Below are 20529 nucleotides of genomic sequence, written 5' to 3'. Positions count from 1 at the left end.
GTCTGCTTCTATCCCTGTCTTCCCTTCCATTCGCAATTTCTCTGCCACTATCTAATAAATTAAAAACATTAAAAATTTTAGACTGTCTATATTTGAGGGCATAGTGGTAGCTGACTAGATACAGTGTGTGCTTGGCCATGAATACCAACTAGGGCTGAGCCACAGAACCACATGGGAGGTGGTGCTGAGGGAAGCTCCACTGCTGTGGAGTTCCTCCCTTTACCCATCTCCCTCTTTATATATATATGAAATAAAATTACTGGAAGAGTCAGAGAGTAGTAAAATCACAAATGCTTGAGACTTGAGCACAAGAATAAATTCCCACGTTTGAAACCTGGGAGCCTTCCCATACAAATCCCCATTAACTACTGACTGGAGCGAAGATAGCACCTGGGTCAGATAGCAACTGGGGCTCTGGTGTACCCCTGTCCTCCTCACTGGCCGCTGCTTCAAGGGCTGATGCCCAGTAGCAAAGTCAGTAGAAGCTGCATCTGAGATCTTGCTTTTTTCGTCCCAGAGCTGTCCAGTCTGCTTCCGTTATTTGTATGTGTGCTGGTGGTCCCCGTGAAGCTGAGCCATGCCCCCCAGACCAGGTAAGGGAGAAAGGCTTTCCTCCCACGCCACAGCACCCACCTCGCCCCAGGCCGGAATTGGCTCCTGTGATGACCACCACTGCATTCAGGAGATGCGTCTTTGTGCGCATGCACTGCAGCAGCTTGAAGAGACTGAAGATGCCCACACACCCAAACAAAACAGGCAGAGCGGCTGCTGGTGTTATAAAATCCATATTCCACATCTTCAGTTTAGTCTTCCTAGAAAAACCAAACCCAAATAAATCCAATATCATTTTTTTATTAGTGATTTACTATTGATTTACAAAACCATAAGATAGTAGGGGTACAATTCCACCATTCCCAAAACCAGAGTTCTGTGTTCCCATTCCCTCCACTGGAAACTGCAATCATTTCCCAAGGTCACAGATATGGGTTGACTATTACTTCTATAAATATATATATGGCTTTGCTTTCTCTTCCTTCCTAAATCACACCTACTACTTCTGAGTGTCCTTCCTTTTTTCCTCTCCTCTGATGTCATTGGGGTTCAGAGCCTTTTGATCATCTTCCCTCATTACCATTTTCAATCTGTGTATTTGTGAAACTAAAACATATTTTTAAGGAAAGGAGAATGAGCAATGTACCAATTTGTGTGCACTGCCCTGAGCAGATGAATGTCTCTGGGTAGATGATCTCTTAGAAGACTCACAAGTGTTATTTTTGGCCACAGGCTACACAAACACCCAGAGGGAATCTGACAAGACAGAACTGCCCTTTGCCAAGTGCAGACATAGAGCAGGCTGCCTCACGCACCACAGCACACTTAGCACCTGATGTTGGTGCAGATGGAGTCAGAAGGACTCATGGCTGCTTATGCAACAGTGTGTAGTCAGTTCTTAAGAAATAATCAGGGAGTCGGGTGGTAGCACAACGGGTTAAGCGCAGGTAGTGCAAAGTGCAAGGACCAGCGGAAGGATTGCGGTTCGAGCCCCAGACTCCCCACCTGCAGGGGAGTCACTTCACAAGTGGTGAAGCAGGTCTGCAGTTGTCTATCTTTCTCTCCCCGTCTTCCCCTCCTCTCTCCATTTCTCTCTGTCCTATCCAGCAACGACGACATCAATAACAACAACAATAACTACAACAATAAAAAACAACAAGGGCAACAAAAGGGAATAAATAAATATTAAAAAATAAAAAGAAAGAATCAGTTTCTTTTCCAACTGTGCTAATTCCTCCAAGTCTTCCATATTCCTTGTCACTCACCTAGGCCCACCAACAGGCAAGAGGGGAAGCACAGGGTTTAGGGAAGGCCAAGGATGAGCTAGCGAGAAGCAACATCCTATCAGTCACTTTTTTTTTTGCCTCCAGGGTTATTGCTGGGGCTCAGTGCCTGAACAACGAACCCACTGCTCCTGGAGGCCATTTTCCCCATTTTGTTGCCCTTGTTGTTACCCTTGTTGTTACCCTTGTTGTTGTCATTGCTGTTGTTGTTGAATAGGACAGAGAAAAATGGAGAGAGGAGGGGAGACAGAGATTGGGAGAGAAAGATAGACACCTGCAGACCTGCTTCACTTGCCAGTGAATTGAGCCCCCTGCAGGTGGGGAGCCAGAGGCTCAAACCAGGATCCTTAAACGCTGGTCCTTGCCCTTCGTGTCATGTGTGCTTAACCGCTGCACTACTGCCTGACCCCTGTTTTAATAGACTTTAAAGGTGATCTAGCTAAGTGTGAGACTACAACTTGATGATGGGTGTAGGGTGACAACATACAAATTTGAAGACAGGTGGAAAAAAACCTAGAATTGAGCAGTGCTGGGGGGAGGACTAGAAATACAAGATGGATAATAAAAATATGGAGGGGGCTGGGAGATAGTCACTAGCAGTCACTTTACTGTGAGCAATATCTGGGTTCCAGCCCCAGGCCCCACATGGGAGCAGGATGCATGGCAGGTGCTATGTTCACTCTCCTTCTCTATCTTTAAAAATAAAAAGTGGCCTCCTCAAACTATACTCCTTGTACTACTACTCTGCAATTAAAAAAAAAAAAGAGTCGGGCAGTAGTGCAGCGAGCAGGTAAAGTGCAGGTGGCACAAAGCACAAGGACCGGCGTTAGGATCCCAGTTTGAGCCCCCGGCTCCCCACCTTCAGGGGAGTCGCTTCACAGGTGGTGAAGCAGATCTGCAGGTGTCTATCTTTCCTCCCCCTCTCTGTCTTCCCCTCCTCTCTCCATTTCTCTCTGTCCTATCCTACAACGACAACATCAATAACAACAATAACTATAACAATAAAACAACAAGGACAACAAAAGGGAATAAATAAATAAAAACAGTATTATGTCCTTTGAGACAAAATGGATGGAACTAGAGGTGATTATGCATAGTGGATTAAGATGAAAGACAACTACCAGATGTTTTTACTCATGTAGAATCTAGATATCTGATACACATAAACTTGTAAAAACAAACAAACAAAAAAAGACTTTATTAAGTACTCTTATTATGCTGGGTAATTGTGCCGATGCAGTCACATCTGCCATGTTGTCCCCTCAGGTTACTGCTAGTTCCCGCTAGAGTTGGGACATTCTCGGAGTGCCTGTTCAGCCATGTTGTGCCCTCATGGCATTGTCTATATCCCCGCAATATTTGGAGTGCTTTGGTTACTCCTCCCCCCTCCCATTCTCACGAGTTATTATCCTATCCTGGAGTGCTATGGTTACTCCTCCCCCTTCCCATTCTCGGTGAAAGCTACTCCTATAAAAGCCCTTCTTCTTTCGCACCTCGCTCTCTTGCCAGTGCTTCACTCCGGTGTTCAGACGCAGGAAAGGTTACTGCGTGAGATTTTTGCTACCTCCACGTGGCCCAACCTGCCTCTCTAGCAGCCAACTCTGAGGTGCCAGCGCAAATAAAGATTTGTGTTTCCTCTTCGCTCCGGACTCCCCCTCTCTCTTCTCCGCGGCCCACGCACAACAACATTATTACAGTATGCAAGGACCTGGGTTCAAGCCCCTGGTCCCAACCTGCAGGGGGAATACTTTGAGTAGTGAAGCAGGGCTGTAGGTGTCTCTCTGTCCCTTTCCCTCTCCCCTCTCAATTTCTCTGTCCAATAATAAATAAAAGATTTTTTAAAAAGGAAGAATTTTAAAAAATAGCAGAAGGAAGTAAATTATTTGTAAGACTTGTGAGAACTATAGTGGTTATTATCTTTGGGAAGTGGAAGGGTGAGGATACAGAACTTTGGTGGTGGGTGGTGTGTGTGTGGTATGGAACTATACACTGTAATCTTACAATCTTGTAAACTATTAATCACAAATAAAAATCTGAAAAGGAAGTTGGGACAGTTCACTGTGATAGTGAAGCTGTGTAGACAGAAAAAAAAGGGTGTGGGTGTGTGTGTGTGTGTGTGGCAGGGAATGGGATCTTGATCACAGAGATGGGAAATACTAACTTGGTAGAATATATGCTTGACTATGGGTGGGGTCATAAATCTAAGACCTAGCACCAGAAAGGAAGCTCCAAGGATGGTATATTGAGATGTAGTCTCTTCCTCTCTATCTAAAAATAAAAAGAATGAAAAATTTGGCCCAGGAGTGGTAGTATCTCACATGCCTAAGGTCTTGGCAACTCAATTAAAAAAAAAAAAAAAAAGTCCTGTGGGCTAAGGAGACAATACAGCTGCTATAGCTCACCAGACTTCCATGCCCTAAACACCCATGTTCAATCCCCAGTACCACTATCAGCCAGAGCTGAGCAGTACTCTGGCTGGTCTCTCTCCCTCTCCCTATTTCTCTGTGTCTCTCCTTCTCTCTTTCTCTCTCTCTCTCTCCTCCCTCCCTCCCTCTCTCAAAATAAAGAAAAAAAATTTGAAAAAAATTTTTGAGGGTCTGGGTGGTGGCACACCTGGTTGAGTGCACATGTTAAAGTGCACAAGGACCGGGGTTCGAGCCCCTGATCCCCACCTAGAGGGGAAAGCATCACAAGTGGTGAAGCAGTGCTGCAGGTGTCTCTCTGTCTCCTTCTCTCTGTGTCTCCCCTTCCTCTCAATTTCTGGCTGTCTCTATCAAATAAATAAAGATTTAAAAAAAATTTTCTAAAGGCCAGGTCATGGTGCACCTGGTTGAGCCTGGTTGTGTACAAGGTTGAGTGCACAAAGACTGGAGTTCAAAACCCTGGTCCCCAGCTGCAGAGGGGAAGCCTCATGAGTGGTGAACCAGTGCTGCAGGTGTCTCTCTCTATCTTTTCCCTGTCAATTTAATTTCTTTCTGTCTCTATAATAATAGTTAAATTAAAAAAAAAAAAACAGGGCCAGGGAGACAGCATAATTATTATGTAAAGAGAATGCCATGCCTGAGGCTCTAAAGTCCCAAGTTCAACTCCCTGCACCACCCAGAACTTTGGTGGTAGGTGTGGTATGTAATCTTAAAATCTTGTAACCCACTATAAATCACAAATACAACATTTTAAAATTTAAAAATATTTAAAAAGAGAAGCAAAAAATTAAAAATAAGAAATTACTCTTATAAATTCTTATTTATAATTTCCACTATTTGGGGATAGACTTGTAGAAAGAAGGGACCTTCCTAGCACCACTGTGAGCCATGGTAGAAGGGAGAATGGCACATGGAGAGCCAGTGATGTCAGAAAGGAACAAGTTAGATGGTCCTACTGCAGTCCACATGTGGCCTCAGTGTGCTGAGCGCACCACGTAAACAGAAATGTGTGCCCTGGGTGCCACATTTACGCTCTTGATTGACAAGGAAGATAGCTGAATTATGACTTTCCACTAACAGGCCATATAGATGGCACAAGGAAAACACTTCTATTTTCAATTATGACAGAAGACTTGAAATTTGAATTAGTTTCAAAGCTATAAAGACAGGACATCCCTTCTTCACAGGTAAATATTATTTGGACCTAGGCAACTAGAAAGTTCCTGGGTCCTCATTCCAACTTTGGAATTCAGGTCCTTCTCATTTTTCCTTTCCCCCCTCCTCTTTTTTTTCCTTTTCCCTTCCCCTTCCTTTTCGTCATCTCTTCCCTTCCCTTCCCTTCCTGTTGTTGCGATTGTCACTGGGCTTCACCACTCCAGACTTATTTTTTCAGATAGACAGGGAGAGACAAAAAAGAAACTAGGCACTGATGTTCCTTCAGTGAGGGAGGGGTTAGGCTTGAACCTAAGTCATGTGCTATCCAAATGAATAATCCTGTAGGCCCTGCTTCATTATTTCCCACTGTGATAATATAAAAAGGTTCAACTCTGAGTAGAAATGTCACCAGTTAGGCCATCTATTTCTCATTCTCGGCCAAAATTCCACACTTTCATAGAAAAAATCTGGTCCTAAGATCTCTTTATTTTAAAAGGAAGGAAGGAAGGAAGGAAGGAAGGAAGGAAGGAAGGAAGGAAGGAAGGAAGGAAGGAAGGGGAAAAGGTAGATGGAGAGATAGCATAGTGGTGATGGAAAACACTTCCATGCCTAAGTCTCTGAGGTCCCAGATCTCCATCAGCTCCGTAAGCCAGAACTGAGCAGTGTTGTGGAAAAAAAAAAAAAAAGTAAGTAAATAAAAGTTGAGCCATCCATCAATAAGCAATAAAAACAGGTGTTGGAGCATAAAGGGTATGTCTGAGGCACCAAACGTCCTAGGTTCAACATCGAGCACCACCATAAAGCTGAACTAAGCAGTGCTCTGGGGTGGGCCTCTCCTTCTTGCATGCTTCTTCTTCTTTTTTTTTTTTTCACTTTTTTTTATTTATTGGGGAATTAATGTTTTACATTCAACAGTAAGTACAATAGTTTGTACATGCATAACATTCCCCAGTTTCCCATTTAACAATACAACCCCCACTAGGTCCTCTGTCATCCTTCCTGGACCTGTATTCTCCCCACCCACCCCACCCTAGAGTCTTTTACTTTGGTGCAATACGCCAATTCCATTTCAGGTTCTACTTCTGTTTTCTTTTCTGATCTTGTTTTTCAACTTCGGCCTGAGAGTGAGATCATCCCATATTCAGCCTTCTGTTTCTGACTTATTTCACTCAACATGAATTTTCCAAGGTCCATCCAAGATGGGCTGAAAACGGTGAAGTCACCATTTTTACAGCTGAGTAGTATTCCATTGTGTATATAGACCACAGCTTGCTCAGCCACTCATCTGTTGTTGGACACCTGGGTTGCTTCCAGGTTTTGGCTATTACAAATTGTGCTGCCAAGAACATATGTGTACACAGATCTTTTTGGGTGAGTGTGCTGGGTTCCTTAGGATATATCCCCAGGAGGGGAATTGCAGGGTCATAGGGTAGGTCCATTTCTAGCCTTCTGAGAATTCTCCAGACTGTTCTCCACAGAGGTTAGACCAATTGACATTCTCACCAGCAGTGTAGGAGGGTTCCTTTGACCCCACACCCTCTCCAGCATTTGCTGCTGTTACCTTTTCTGATGTATGACATTCTCACAGGAGTGAAGTGATATCTCCTTGTTGTCTTGATTTGCATTTCTCTGAAAATCAGAGACTTGGAGCATTTTTTCATGTGTTTCTCAGCCTTTTGGATCTCTTCTGTGGTGAATATTCTGTCCATGTCCTCCCCCCATTTTTGGATGGGGTTATTTGTTGTCTTGTTGTTGAGTTTGGCAAGCTCTTTATATATGTTGATTATTAAACTCTTGTCTGATGTATGGCATTGTAAAGATCTCCCATTCTGTGAGGGGTCTCTTGGTTTGGGTAGTGGTTTCTTTTGCTGTGAAGCTTTTTAATTTGATGTAGTCCCATAGGTTTATACTTGCCTTAGTCTTCTTTATAATTGGATTCGTTTCATTGAAGATGTCTTTAAAATTTATGTGGAAAAGAGTTCTGCCAATATTTTCTTCTAAGTATCTGATAGTTTGTGGTCTAACATCCAAATCCTTGATCCACTTGGAATTTACTTTTGTATTTGGTGAAATACAGTGGTTCAGTTTCATTCTTCTGTATGTTTCAACCCATTGTTTCCAACACCATTTGTTGAAGAGACTCTGTTTTCGCCATTTAATAATTTGAGCCCCTTTGTCAAAGATTAGATGTCCATTCTTGCATGCTTCTCTCAATTCATACCAACTGATACTGAATCTGGTGATCCCAACTTAATCAATGCAACCAGTATCATGATTCACTCTGGGCTGTGTCCACAGATATCAGGCGTGGAATGTCAACTATGCAGCTTCATTACTCTGGTGAGACCATTCCTAGCTCATAGGACTCCTTAATTCCATTCCGGTGGTACACTTCCTAACAAAACCTCAAAACCTAGATATAGACCAGGGCCCATGAGATGGGACATATGTACACAAATAACCATAAGTTAGGGGGAAATATATACCTTAAAGCAAAAGTGAACAACAGTTTTGCAGTGAGTCAATAAATGCAGCAAGCAAGTAGAAAGACCTAAAAAAGATTAGGTACCATAAAGTAGATAATCAAATGATTTCTACTTAGACCTAGATTCCCTCCCCACTTACTACCTATTTCACTTCCCTCAATCACTCCAAAGCTAACCTTATCAGACAAAGTAAAGACTACAAAAGCTGAATATGGGCAAGAGACAGGCATACTTTAATGATGGCTCTTTAATCACTACCAGGCCACCCCATCACTGGGGGCCCTAGTCAGGGGAGCCTCAGAGTTCCCACACAGACATGATGGGCCTAGAACTCTAACAGATCCCTCTCTCCACTGTCACTGGTCATCTCCATCAGGAACAACACAATGGACCCCTCTGCTGGCCCCCATAGGGCCCTGCCCTCAATATGGATCAACAATAGTAGGGAATGTTCCATTCTCTGAAGGGAAGTTGGGCAACATACTCTACCTATTACCCGAGGAAGATGGATCCCAAAATTAGTGCAGCCTAGAATGTTCCTAGCCATGACCACAGAATGCAAGCTCAGACCTAGAGATACAGAAGTTATGTAGGCTCTTGTGCTGAATATGGGCCCCAGATCAGATCTATGGTGTTTGCAGTTAACAATATTTATATATTTTTCCCATATTTGGGAGCTACTCTCTTCCCTGATTCAGCTTTCTAGTCCTTTTTCCAACCATCTCCCCAGACCATGCCTTGCGTCCACCTGCATGTTACATGTCAGGCTCAGGCAAAAACTAGTAAAGTCATGGTCTCTTGGAATATACCTAAAATAGACCTACTAGCTTTTTCCAAAACTAAGACCCCAAATCTTCATCTGCAATATTCTTGCCTTTAGGTTCATGACTAGTCAACAATTTGTTCTGCTTTCTATCTTAACTCTTTTTCAGCCACCAGGTTCCAGATGCTAACATGATGCCAACCCGACTTCCTTGGGTAGACGACCCCACCATGTGTCCTGGAACCCCGCCTCCCCAGAGCCCTGCCTCACTAGGGAAAGAGAAAGAAGGCTGGGACTATGGATCGAACTGCCAACGCCCATGTTCAGCAGGGAAGCAATTCAGAAGCCAGATATTCCACCTTCTGCACCCCATAATGATCCATAATGGGTCCACACTCCCAGAGGGGTAAAGAATAGGAAAGCTTTCAAGGAAGGGGATGGGATATGAAGTTCTGGTGGTGGGAATTATGTGGAAATGTACCCCTTTTATTCTATAATCTTGTCAATATTTCCATTTTATAAATTTTTTTTTAAAAAAAGGCATAAAAATAAGTGTTGGAAGGGCCTTGGTGTATCTCGTTGAGTTCACACATTATAATGCTCAGGGACCAGGGTTCAAGCCCCTAGTCCCCACCTGCAAGGGAGAAACTTCAGGAGTGGTGAAGCAGTGCTACAGGTATCTCTTTTTCTCTTTCCCTCTTCTCTGTATTTCCCCTTCCTTCTCAACTTCTCTGTCTATAACCATTAAAAAAAAGGGTGTTGGAGGTGGAATATACTGAGAAGTCAGAGAAATTAAACAGGCTGCCACACCTGAAAATTTTTTCAAAGTTAAAAAAATTTTCAGATCTGTAAGAATTAGTCATAAAAGGGCCCAGGTGGTAGTGTACTAGGTTAAACACACATAGTGCAGAGCACAAGAACTGGAGAAAGATCCCAGATCGAGCCCCTGGCTTCCCACCTGCAGGGGGGAGTTGTTTCACAAGCTTGGTGAAGCAGGGTTGCAAATGCCTATCTTTCTCTCCCCCTCTGTCTTCACTCCTCTCTCAATTTCTATCTGTCCTATATAGCAACAACAACGGGAAAAAAAAATGGCTACCAGGAGTAGAGTCCCAATGATAACCCTGAAGGCAAAAAAAAAAAGAAAAAGAAAAGAAAAGAAAGAAAGAATTAGTCATAAAATAACTTGCCATATTACATAGGAGTAAATCAGGCTAAAGGGCAGAGAGCAGTTCCAACTGGGGCAAGGTGAGAAATCATACGACAAGCAATGAGTGGCTTAGTATCACTAAAGCAGTTAGGATCCTTTCCCACAAACCTGCCCCCACTCTGAGATTTCATAACCAAACCAGCTTTCAACAGCTGGTTTAGTAAGAGCAACATAAGCTATGTGTGGGTCATGTTTATGACCCATATCTGAAAATACAACTGAAACACCTGTTTTCAGAAAGGAAAAGAAAACTGCTATTTTGGTTTTAAATACATAAGGCAACAGGTACGCCTGCTGACAGAAGTTCCTGGTGCTAGTGTCCCCTATGGCCTTTCTGAAGTGCAGGGGAGTAACTTAGACTAGAGGTCAATGATGCCTTCAGGTCTACATGGCCAAGGATGCCTTCCCTGGAATGCTGGAACGTGATGAGTAGTCTGTGGGATATATTTTGAGACACCAGCCTTAGGAACCTCAATGTAAAGAAATGCAAGATGGCACTGGAGCCAAATGCAGACAAAAAACTAAAAGAAAGGGCAGAGGATAGATAGCATAATGGTTATGCAAACAGACTCTCATGCCTGAGGCTCCAAAGTCCCAGGTAATCCCCCACACCACCATAAACCAGAGCTAAACAGTGCTCTGGTTAAAAAAAAAAAAAAAAAAAGTGGTCTGGGAGGTGGCACAGTGATAAAACTTTGTATTCTCAAGCATGAGGTCCTGAGTTTGATCCCCGGCAGCACATGTGCCAGAGTGATGTCTGGTTCTTTCTCTCTCCTCCTTTCTTTCTCATAAATAAAATTAAAAATTTAAAAAAAATTTAAAAAAAAAAAAAAGGTCAGAAAAGATCTCAAAACAGACTCTCAAGGATCCATTTCCAATAAAAGCACTATCATAGTGAAGTAGGTAGGGACAGGGAACAAGCATGCTCTAAACTGCAGCATGGCCTGAAATTCAAGAGTTTTATCTTTAAAAGCAATAAGAGGGGACTGGAAAGATAGCATAATGGCTATGCAAAGGCTCATGCCTGAGGCGCCAAAGGGCCCGGGTTTAGTCCACAGTATCACCATAAGCTGATCTGAGCAGTGGTCAAATAAATAAATAAATAAATAAATAAATAGAAGGGCTGGCATATAGCTCACCTTTTAAGATGCATGCCAAGACTTGTGTTTAGGTTGGCATCTATGCAAAAAAAAAAAAATAGTAACAGAAGGGAGTCAGGCGGTAGCACAGCATGTTATGCACATGTGGCACAAAACACAAGGACCCGCTCAAGGATCCCGGTTCAAGCCCCTAGCTCCCCACCTGAAGAGGAATCGCTTCACAGGTGGTGAAGCAAATCTGCAGGTGTCTATCTTTCTCTCCCCCTCTTTGTCTTCTCCTCTCTCTGTGCTATCCAATAACGGCATTAATAACAATGCTAACAATAACAAGAGCAACAAGAGCAACAAAAATGGGGGGGGGAAATAGCCTCCAGGAGCAGTGGATCACAGTGCCAGCACTGAGTCCTAGCAATAAAAAGGCAAAAAAAAAAAAAAAAGTTTAAAAAAATAATAACAGATAAATACATAACATCTATAAGGCAGTCAAAGTAACAATGAAAACATGAGGTCTAGACTCTAGTGTGTTTAAAAGGAGCTGTTAGGTCAGAACCTGAACCAAAGAATACTATAGGAACCAGACAAGGATAGCAGTTTCAGGCATTTCTGAATAAGACAGATATTTGCAGTTCAACTTCACCATTCATAAAACTGCCTTCCTATAAGTGGTTGACTTGAACTAGGGTCCCTGTACATTGTAATGTGCTCTCAATTGGGTGTTGCCATTGCCCAGTAGCCAGAGTTACAGCAGTATTAGATTCTATGTCTAATTTGCAACAATGAAAAAAAAGCATACAAAGTAGAAAGTATGGCCCATTCATCAAAATGTCCTTGGAAAATATCTAAATCTACTAGGCAAAGTTACTAAAACATCCAGAGATACTTAAAAAAAGAAAAAAAGGAAGATATGGAAAAGTCAAGAAAAAAGAAAAAATAACGAGACCAAACAGCTAAAAGAAAACCAAAAGAAAATACAGAAACTGAAAACTGAAAGAAACTGAAGTGAATATTTCACTATAGGGATCTGACAGCACATTTAAGTAGGTAGAGGAATTGGTGAACTTGAAGGCAGGATAGTGGAAATCATTACACTTACGAAACTGAAAAAAAAATGAAGAAAAGTGAACAGTGTAAGGGAACTGCGGGACACATGAAGCAAACCAATATGTACACTGGAAAAGTCTGTAAAAGAAAAAAGGAAAGGAGCAGAGAGAATACTTGAAGAAATAAATGACTAAAAACTTCTCAACTTTGATGAACGAGATGAATATAGTTGACCTTCAACTTACGGTGGTTTGGCCTGAGGAGTTTTGTTTGCTTGTTTTGTTTATGTTTTTCACTTTAAGGTAGCATGGAAGTACAACACATTCAATAGAAATCAAAATTCTGGGGGCTGGGTGGTGGTGCACCAAGTTAAGTCCACATAGAACTAAGCGCAAACTACAGGCCCTTTGAAATATAACTAAAATATGCCTACTAGCTATCTACAAAATGGAGGGCCCCCAACACTTCATCTGCACTATTCCAGCTTTTAGGTCCATGATTGGTCAACAATTTGTTTGGCTTTGTATGTCAACTCTCTTTTCAGCCACCAGGTTCCAGATGCTAGAATGATGCTGACCAGACTTCCATGGACAGATGACCCCACCAATGTGTCCTGGAGCTCCGATTCCCCAGAGCCTTTCCCCACTAGGGAAAGAGAGAGACAGGCTGGGAGTAATGGATTGACCTGTCAACGCCCATGTTCAGCAGGGAAGCAATTACAGAAGCCAGACCGTCCACCTTCTGCATCCCACAATGACCTTGGGTCCATACTCCCACAGGGATAAAGAATAGGAAAGCTATCAGGGGAGGGGATGGGATACGGAGATCTCGTGGTGGGAATTGTGTGGAGTTGTACCCCTCTTATCCTATGGTTTTGTTAATGTCTCCTTTTTTAAATAAATAAAACAAAAATTAAAAAAAAAAAGAACTAAGCACAAAAACCCAGGTGTGAGCACCTGCTCCCCACCTGCGCGCAGGGTGGGGGGGGGTGTCATTTCTCTCTCCCTCTCTATCTTCCCCTCCTCTTTCTATTTCTCTCTGTCCTATCCAATAAGATGGAAGATATGGCCACCAGGAATAGTGGATTTGTAGTGCTGGCACTTGAACCCCAGTGATAAAAGAAAAAAAAAAAAAGAAAGAAAGAAAGGAAATAAGTCAAAATTCAAATTCTGAATTTCAGTTGTTTTTTTTTTGTGATGTGGGCTGTCAGGAATGAGGTAGGCTCCAAGTCAGTCATATACACATATATGTTTATGAGAGTGGACAATAAATATTCTACAATGTACCTGTGTTTTCTTACATTGTATTTCCACACCCCACTGTGTCTTCAAAACACCCATCTGAGATTCAACACTTTATTATGAAACAGGTTTTATGTCAGATTATTTTGACCAGAATTGTCTAAGCAAATTTAAGGTAAACTAGGCTAAACTCTGACGTTCAGCAGATGAGATGTATTAAATATAATTTCAACTTATATCATTATCAGCTTACTGGGATGTATGGTCTTGTAAACCAACATTACCTCAATTTTTTAAATAGATTTACTGAGATATAACCCCACTTTAGATTGAAGGAGGACTGTAAAAACATCTGAGAAACAGGGAGTCAGGCGGTAGCGCAGCGGGTTGAGCGCAGGTGGCACAAAGCACAAGGATCCCGGTTTGAGCCCTTGGCTCCCCACCTGCAGGGGAGTCGCTTCATACGCGGTGAAGCGGGTCTGCAGGTGTCTATCTTTCTCTCCCCCTCTGTCTTCTCCTCCTCTCTCCATTTCTCTCTGTCCTATCCAACAACAATGACAACATCAACAACAACAATAACTACAACAACAAGGGCAACAAAAGGAAATAAATAAATAAATAAAATTTTTTTTTTAATCTGAGAAACTAAACAAACTACAGATTATATGAGTTCAGAGACTTATACTAATACAAACTATAAGAAAACTTATGGCAAACGCTAGAAGAAGAAGAAGAAAACTTACAATGGTAATACTCAAGAGTGACTTGGCAACTGCAAGAGGCTTTCCTAGCTCAGATACAAGGATCCTCAGTAATGTTACCAACAAACTCCTTATAATAAACTGGGAGCTTGGGAGTCGGACGGTAGCTCAGCGGATTAAGTGCACGTGGCGCAAAGCACAAGGACCGGTGAAATGATCCCAGTTCGAGCCCCAGTTCCCCACCTACAGGGGAGTCCCTTCACAGGCGGTGAAGCAAGTCTGCAGGTGTCTGTCTTTCTCTCCCCTTCTCTGTCTTCTCCTCCTTTCTCCATTTCTCTCTGTCCTATCCAACAATGATGACATCAACGACTACAACAAGGGCAACAAAAGGGAATAAATAAATAAATAAATAAATATTTTTTAAAAAATAAACTGGGAGCTAGAAGGTAGACATATTCAAAGTGCTAAAAAAAATTGGGGATAGATAGCATAGTGGTTATTTATGCAGAGACTCTCATTCTGAGGCTCCAAAGTCCCAGGTTCAATCCCCCACACCACCATAAGCCAGAACTGAGTAGTACTCCGGTTTAAAAAATTTTTTTTAATTCTTTTTTAAATAAACATTTTTTTAAAGATTTTATTTATTTATGAGAAACATAGGAGGAGAAAGAGCCAGAGAGCCAGACATCACTCTGGTACATGTGCTGCTGGGGATCGAACTCGAGACTCATGCTTGAGAGTCTGATGCTTTTATCCACTGTGCCACCTACCAGACCACTTTTTTTTTTTAATTCTATCTAGAGTGCTAGTGTGCTTAATGAGAGAAAGCAAGTGGAAATCAAAAAGAACCAAAACATTTCACAATAAAAAAAAAAATCAACGAGGGAGTCGGGCTGTAGTGCAGCGGGCTAAGCGCAGGTGGCGCAAAGCACAGGACCGGCATAAGGATCCAGGTTCGAACCCCGGCTCCCCACCTGCAGGGGAGTCACTTCACAGGCGGTGAAGCAGGTCTGCAGGTGTCTATCTTTCTCTCCTCCTCTCTGTCTTCCCCTCCCTCTCTCCATTTCTCTCTGTCCTATCCAACAACAACAACAATAATAATAACTACAACAATAAAACAACAAGGGCAACAAAAGGGAATAAATAAATAAAATAAATAAAATAAATATAAAAAAAAGATTAAAAAAAAATCAACGAAACACAAAAGAATTTAAGAAACCAAGAATGAGATCCATTTCTCTCTTCAATTTGAACACAAGATACCCTTCCTTCCATCTTCCAAAAGTATCTGTATCCATATTAAACTAACAGCTCCAACTATTCCTGAAACACACCAAAGGTCATAAACAACCAGCTTCAGGGATCCAGGAATCATCTCACACCATATAAAAACTGCAACACCCAGGGAATTTGTGTAAATTTCATAATATACCAAATATACTAGTCAGTCCAAAAAGAAACAATGGAGAAATGAAACAGGACAAAAGCCCAGAAAAAAATCCGAAACAGATAGAAGCAAATAAGAATGAGGACAACATCCAAACATTAATTGATGCAATAATCACAGCACTGAGGAAAGCTTTTGAAGGTAATATCATCAAAAACAGGTAAACAACAAATGAGACTCTGAAAGAAAACACTAACAATCTTAAGGTAATTAGAGAGCTGAAAGCTGAGGCAGCTGAGTTAAGAACACAACTAGCTGAACAAGCTAACACAGTATCTGAACAAGGTAACAAAATAGTTGAGCTACAGAAAACTGAAGGAAAGCAAGAGCAGAATAAATGAGTCAGAGAACAGAATTAGCAAGATTGAGGATGAATTAGAGAAAACTAAAAAAGGTAGTAGAACTAAAAAGAGAGACTAAGAGATACTGAAAACAACAACAGAGACATATGGGGTGACCTCAAAAGAAGTAATATATGCAACACTGGCTTGCCAGAGTAAGAGAATGAGGGGAAGAAAGCATTCTACAGGAGATAATAACTGAGAACTTTCCTACTCTAAACAACATAAGGGTCATAAAGATTCAAGAATCCCAGAGAGTCCCAAACAGAACTGGCTCAGATCTAGAGATATCAAGGCAGATATTTAGAATGAAAAGGAATAAGGATAAAAAGGATTTTTAGTGGTCCAGGAGGTGGCGCAATGGATAAGGCATTGGACTCTCAAGCATGAGGTCCTGAGTTCAATCCCCGGCAGCACATGTACCAGAGTGATGTCTGGTTCTTTCTCTCTCTCCAATCATTTCTCATGAATCAATAAATAAATAAATAAATTTTTTTAAAAAAAGGATTTTGAAAGCTGCAAGAGAAAAACAAAGAGTTGCATACAGAAGAACAACCATAAGGTTATCAGTAGATTTCTCCATAGAAACTCTAAAAGCCGGAAGAGAATGGCAAGGGGGCCAGGTGGTAGTGCACTGGGTTAAGAGCACATAGTACAAAGCAAACGGACCCAAGCAAGGATCCTGGAGGCAAAAAAAAAAAGAGAGAGAGAGAACGAAAAAATGACAAGATATATACATATTGAGTGCTCAATGAGAAAGGCTTTCAACCAAGGCTACTGTATTCTGCTAGACTGTCATTCAGATTAGATGGAGGCATAAAAACCTCAAACAATAGCTGAAGGAATCAATTACCACCATACCACCAAGTCTGCCCTTCAAGAAGTTGTAAAAGGTCTGCTATAAACAATGACAACAATATCGACAAAAACGTGCCATATTGCCGGGCTAGCTTCGCTGGAGAGAGACAAAGAACACAGGAAAAAAAAAAAAGAAAAAACTAATATAGCCACAGGCCCTTTGGAATGTAACTAAAATATGCCTACTAACAATCTATAGAATGGACAGCCCCCTCCCCAACTCTTCATCTGCACTACTCCAGCCTTTAAATTCATGATTAGTCAACAACTTGTTTGGCTTTATATGTTAATTCTCTTTTCAGCTACCAGGTTCCAGATACTACCATGATGTCAAACAGACTTCTCTGGACAGATAACCCCACCAATATGTCCTGGAGCTTCACTTCCCCAGAACCCCACCCCATTAGGGAAAGAGAGAGGCAAGCTGGGAGTATGGATTGACTTGTCAAAGCCCATGTTCAGCAGGGAAGCAATTATAGAAGCCAGACCTTCCATCTTCTGCATCCCACAATGACCTTGGGTCCATACTCCCAGAGGGATAAAGAATAGGAAAGCTATCAGGGGAGGGGATGGAATACAGAAGGAGTTCTGGTGGTAGGAACTGTGTAGAGTTGTACCCCTCTTATCCTATGGTTTTATTAGTGTTTCCTTCTTAAAAAAAAAAGACAGAATAGGAAGATGGATCAGATAACAGAACCCAGCCAATGTTGACTGCAGGAATCCCACCTAACTCAACAGGAAAAACACAGACTCAAAGTAAAAGGATGAAAACTATTATATAAGCAAATGGAACACAAAAAAAGGTAAGAACAGCTATTCTTGTATCTGACACCATAGACTTTAAAATAAATAAAGTAATAAGAGATAGGGATGAACACTACTTAATGTTCAGAGGATCCATCAACCAAGAGGACTTAACAATTATTAACTTTTCTGTGGTCCAGGAGGTGGTGCCACTGCATTGGACTCCAAGCATGAGGTCCTGAGTTCAATTCCCAGCAGCGTATGTACCAGAGTGATGTCTGGTTCTTTCTCGCTCTCCTATAATTTCTCATGAATCAATCAAAAAAATTTTTAATATGTTTAAAAAAATTTTAAAAAACAATTATTAACTTTTATGCACCCAATGAGGAATTATCTAAATATATCAAACATCTACTGAAAGAGCTATAGCAATATATCAGTAGCAACACAGTAATAGTAGGAGACTTCAACACTCTACTCTATCAACCTGATAGATCATATAGGAAGAGAATTAATAAAGAAACAAGGAAATTAAATGAAATTAACATATAGGAGTCAGTGGCATTCCTCTATGCAAACACTAAATTAGAAGAAATCCAAAAATCAATCCCTTTACTACAGCAACAAAACAATAAAATATCAGGGGCTGGGCAGTGACATAGTGGGTTAAGTGAATATAGCACAAAGTACAAGGACTGGAGGACTGGCATAGGGATCTCAATTTGAGCCCTGACTCCCAACCTGCCAGGTGGTCGCTTCAGAAGTGGTGAAGCAGGTCTGCAGGTGTCATTCGCTCTCCCTCTCTGTCTTCCCCTCCTCTCTCAATTTCTCTCTGTCCTATCCATCAACAACAACAGGAATAACAACAATAACAATAATCCCAACATGGGCAACAACAACAACAACAAAAAACAATAAAATATCTAGGAATAACCCTAACAAAAGAAGTGAAAGACTTACATGCTGAAAATTATGAGTCACTATTCAAGGAAACAGAAAAAGACACAAACAAGTGAAGAGATATTAAATGTTTATGGGCTGGAATTAGCATAATCAAAATAAATACCCAGAGCCATATACAAATTTTAATGCAATCCCTACCAAGATCCCATCCAAAGTTTTTTAGAATAGAATAGAATAAAAGCTACAAAAGTTTACCTGGAACCAGAAAAGACCTAGAATTGCCAAAACAATCTTGAGAAGAAAGAACAGAACCAGAGGCATCACACTCTCAGATCTCAAACTCTATTATAGGGCCATTGTAAGCCCCCACACCTATGGACATCTAATCTTTGACAAAGGTGTCCAGACTATTAAATGAGGAAAGAAAGAAAACCTGGGATATTATATAGAACTATTAAAAAAAAAAAAAAGAAACTACTACCCAAACCAAGAGACCCCTCCACAGAATGGGAGATCTTTACATGCCACACATCAGACAAGAGGCTAATAACTAGAATATATAAAGAACTTGCAAATCTCAACAACAAGACAACAAATAACCCCATCCAAAAATGGAGAGAGGACATGGACAGAATATTCACCAAAGAAGAGACCCAAAAGGCTGAGAAACACATGAAAAAATGCTCCAAGTCTCTGATTGTCAGAGAAATGCAAGTAAAGATAACAATGAGATATCACTTCACTCCTGTGAGAATGTCATACAAATGCTGGAGAGGGTGTGGGGTCAAAGGAACCCTCCTACACTGCTGGTGGGAATGTCAATTGGTCCCGCCTCTGTGGAGAACAGTCTGGAGAACTCTCAGAAGGCTAGAAATGGACTGACCCTATGATCCTGCAATTCGTCTCCTGGGGATATATCCTAAGGAACCCAACATATCCATCCAAAAAGATCTGTGTACACATATGTTCTTGGAAGCACAATTTGTAATAGCCAAAACCTGAAAGCAACCCAGGTGTCCAACAACAGATGAGTGGCTAAGCAAGTTGTGATACACACACATACACACACACACACACACACACTGGAATACTATTCAGCCAAAACCTGAAAGCAACCCAGGTGTCCAACAACAGATGAGTGGCTAAGCAAGTTGTGACACACACACACACACACACACACACACACACACACACACACACACACACACACTGGAATACTATTCAGCTATAAAAAATGGTGACTTTGGGAGTCGGGCGGTAGCCCAGCGAGCTAAGCGCATGTGGCACAAAGCACAAGGACCGGCATAAGGATCCCGATTCGAGCCCCCAGCTCCCCACCTGCAGGGGAGTCGCTTCACAGGCGGTGAAGCAGGTCTGCAGGTGTCTGTCTTTCTCTCCATTTCTCTCTGTCCTATCCAACAATGACAACAACAATGACATCAATAACAACAACAATAACTACAACAATAAAACAAGGGCAACAAAAGGAAATAAATAAATATAAAAATATTTTTTAAAAAAATGGTGACTTCACTGTTTTCAGCCGATCTTGGATGGACCTTGAAAAATTCATGTTAAGTGAAATAAGTTGGAAACAGAAGGATGAGTATGGGATGATCTCACTCTCAGGCAGAAGTTGAAAAACAAGATCAGAAAAGAAAACAGAAGTAGAACCTGAACTGGAATTGGCGTATTGCACCCAAGTAAAAGACTCTGGGGTGGGGGTGGGTGGGGAGAATACAAGTCCAAGAAGGATGACAGAGGACCTAGTGGGGGTTGTATTGTTATGTAGAAAACTGGGAAATGTTATGCAAGTACAAACTATTGTATTTACTGTTGAATGTAAAACATTAATTCCCCAATAAAGAAATTAAAAAAAAGAAAAAAAAGAGAAATAAATAAATAAATCATTAGTGCTGCAAGTCTCTCCCTTCCTCCCTCTCTATATCCCTCTTCCCTCTCAATTTTTCTCTCTCTAGCCTAAATAAATAAAATTTAAAAATAATAATAAAAGTTAAAAAGCAAAATTAAAAAAAATAAGCAACTGAATTCAGAAGCACATTGCTGTCAGACACCATATAACAGTATTTTCATCAATGAAGGAACAATTGGGGTCCCCAAAATCCTATTACCATAGCTATTACCATAGCTATTACATACAGTAGCATTTTTACATGTTTGTATTTTTCCCCCCTTTTGTTGCCCTTGTTGTTGTAGCCTCATTGTGGTTATTATTATTGCCATTGTTGATGTTGTTCATTGTTGGATAGGACAGAGAGAAATG

The 20529-nt window shown here is 41.3% G+C and overlaps 1 protein-coding gene across 4 annotated transcripts in view; it reads right to left on the bottom strand.

Annotated features, from left to right (window-relative positions):
- DHRS7B (dehydrogenase/reductase 7B) overlaps positions 1-20529 on the bottom strand; it is a 59798-nt gene that overhangs the window by 27043 nt on the left and 12226 nt on the right. For 2 of the 4 annotated variants that reach the window (XM_060203266.1, XM_007529671.3), the window contains exon 2: positions 634-812. The exons of 1 other annotated variant lie outside the window; for it this stretch is intronic. In XM_060203266.1, coding sequence (XP_060059249.1) covers positions 634-812 — 179 coding nt within the window. Of the gene's footprint in view, positions 1-633; positions 813-11008; positions 11026-20529 lie in introns of those variants that run through there. One more of the 4 variants, XM_060203267.1, reaches the window with a different exon arrangement.

This window comes from Erinaceus europaeus, chromosome 12 (genome assembly GCF_950295315.1).
Source record: "Erinaceus europaeus chromosome 12, mEriEur2.1, whole genome shotgun sequence".
Lineage (NCBI taxonomy): Eukaryota > Metazoa > Chordata > Mammalia > Eulipotyphla > Erinaceidae > Erinaceus > Erinaceus europaeus.
This window is presented reverse-complemented; position numbering and strand designations above follow the sequence as displayed.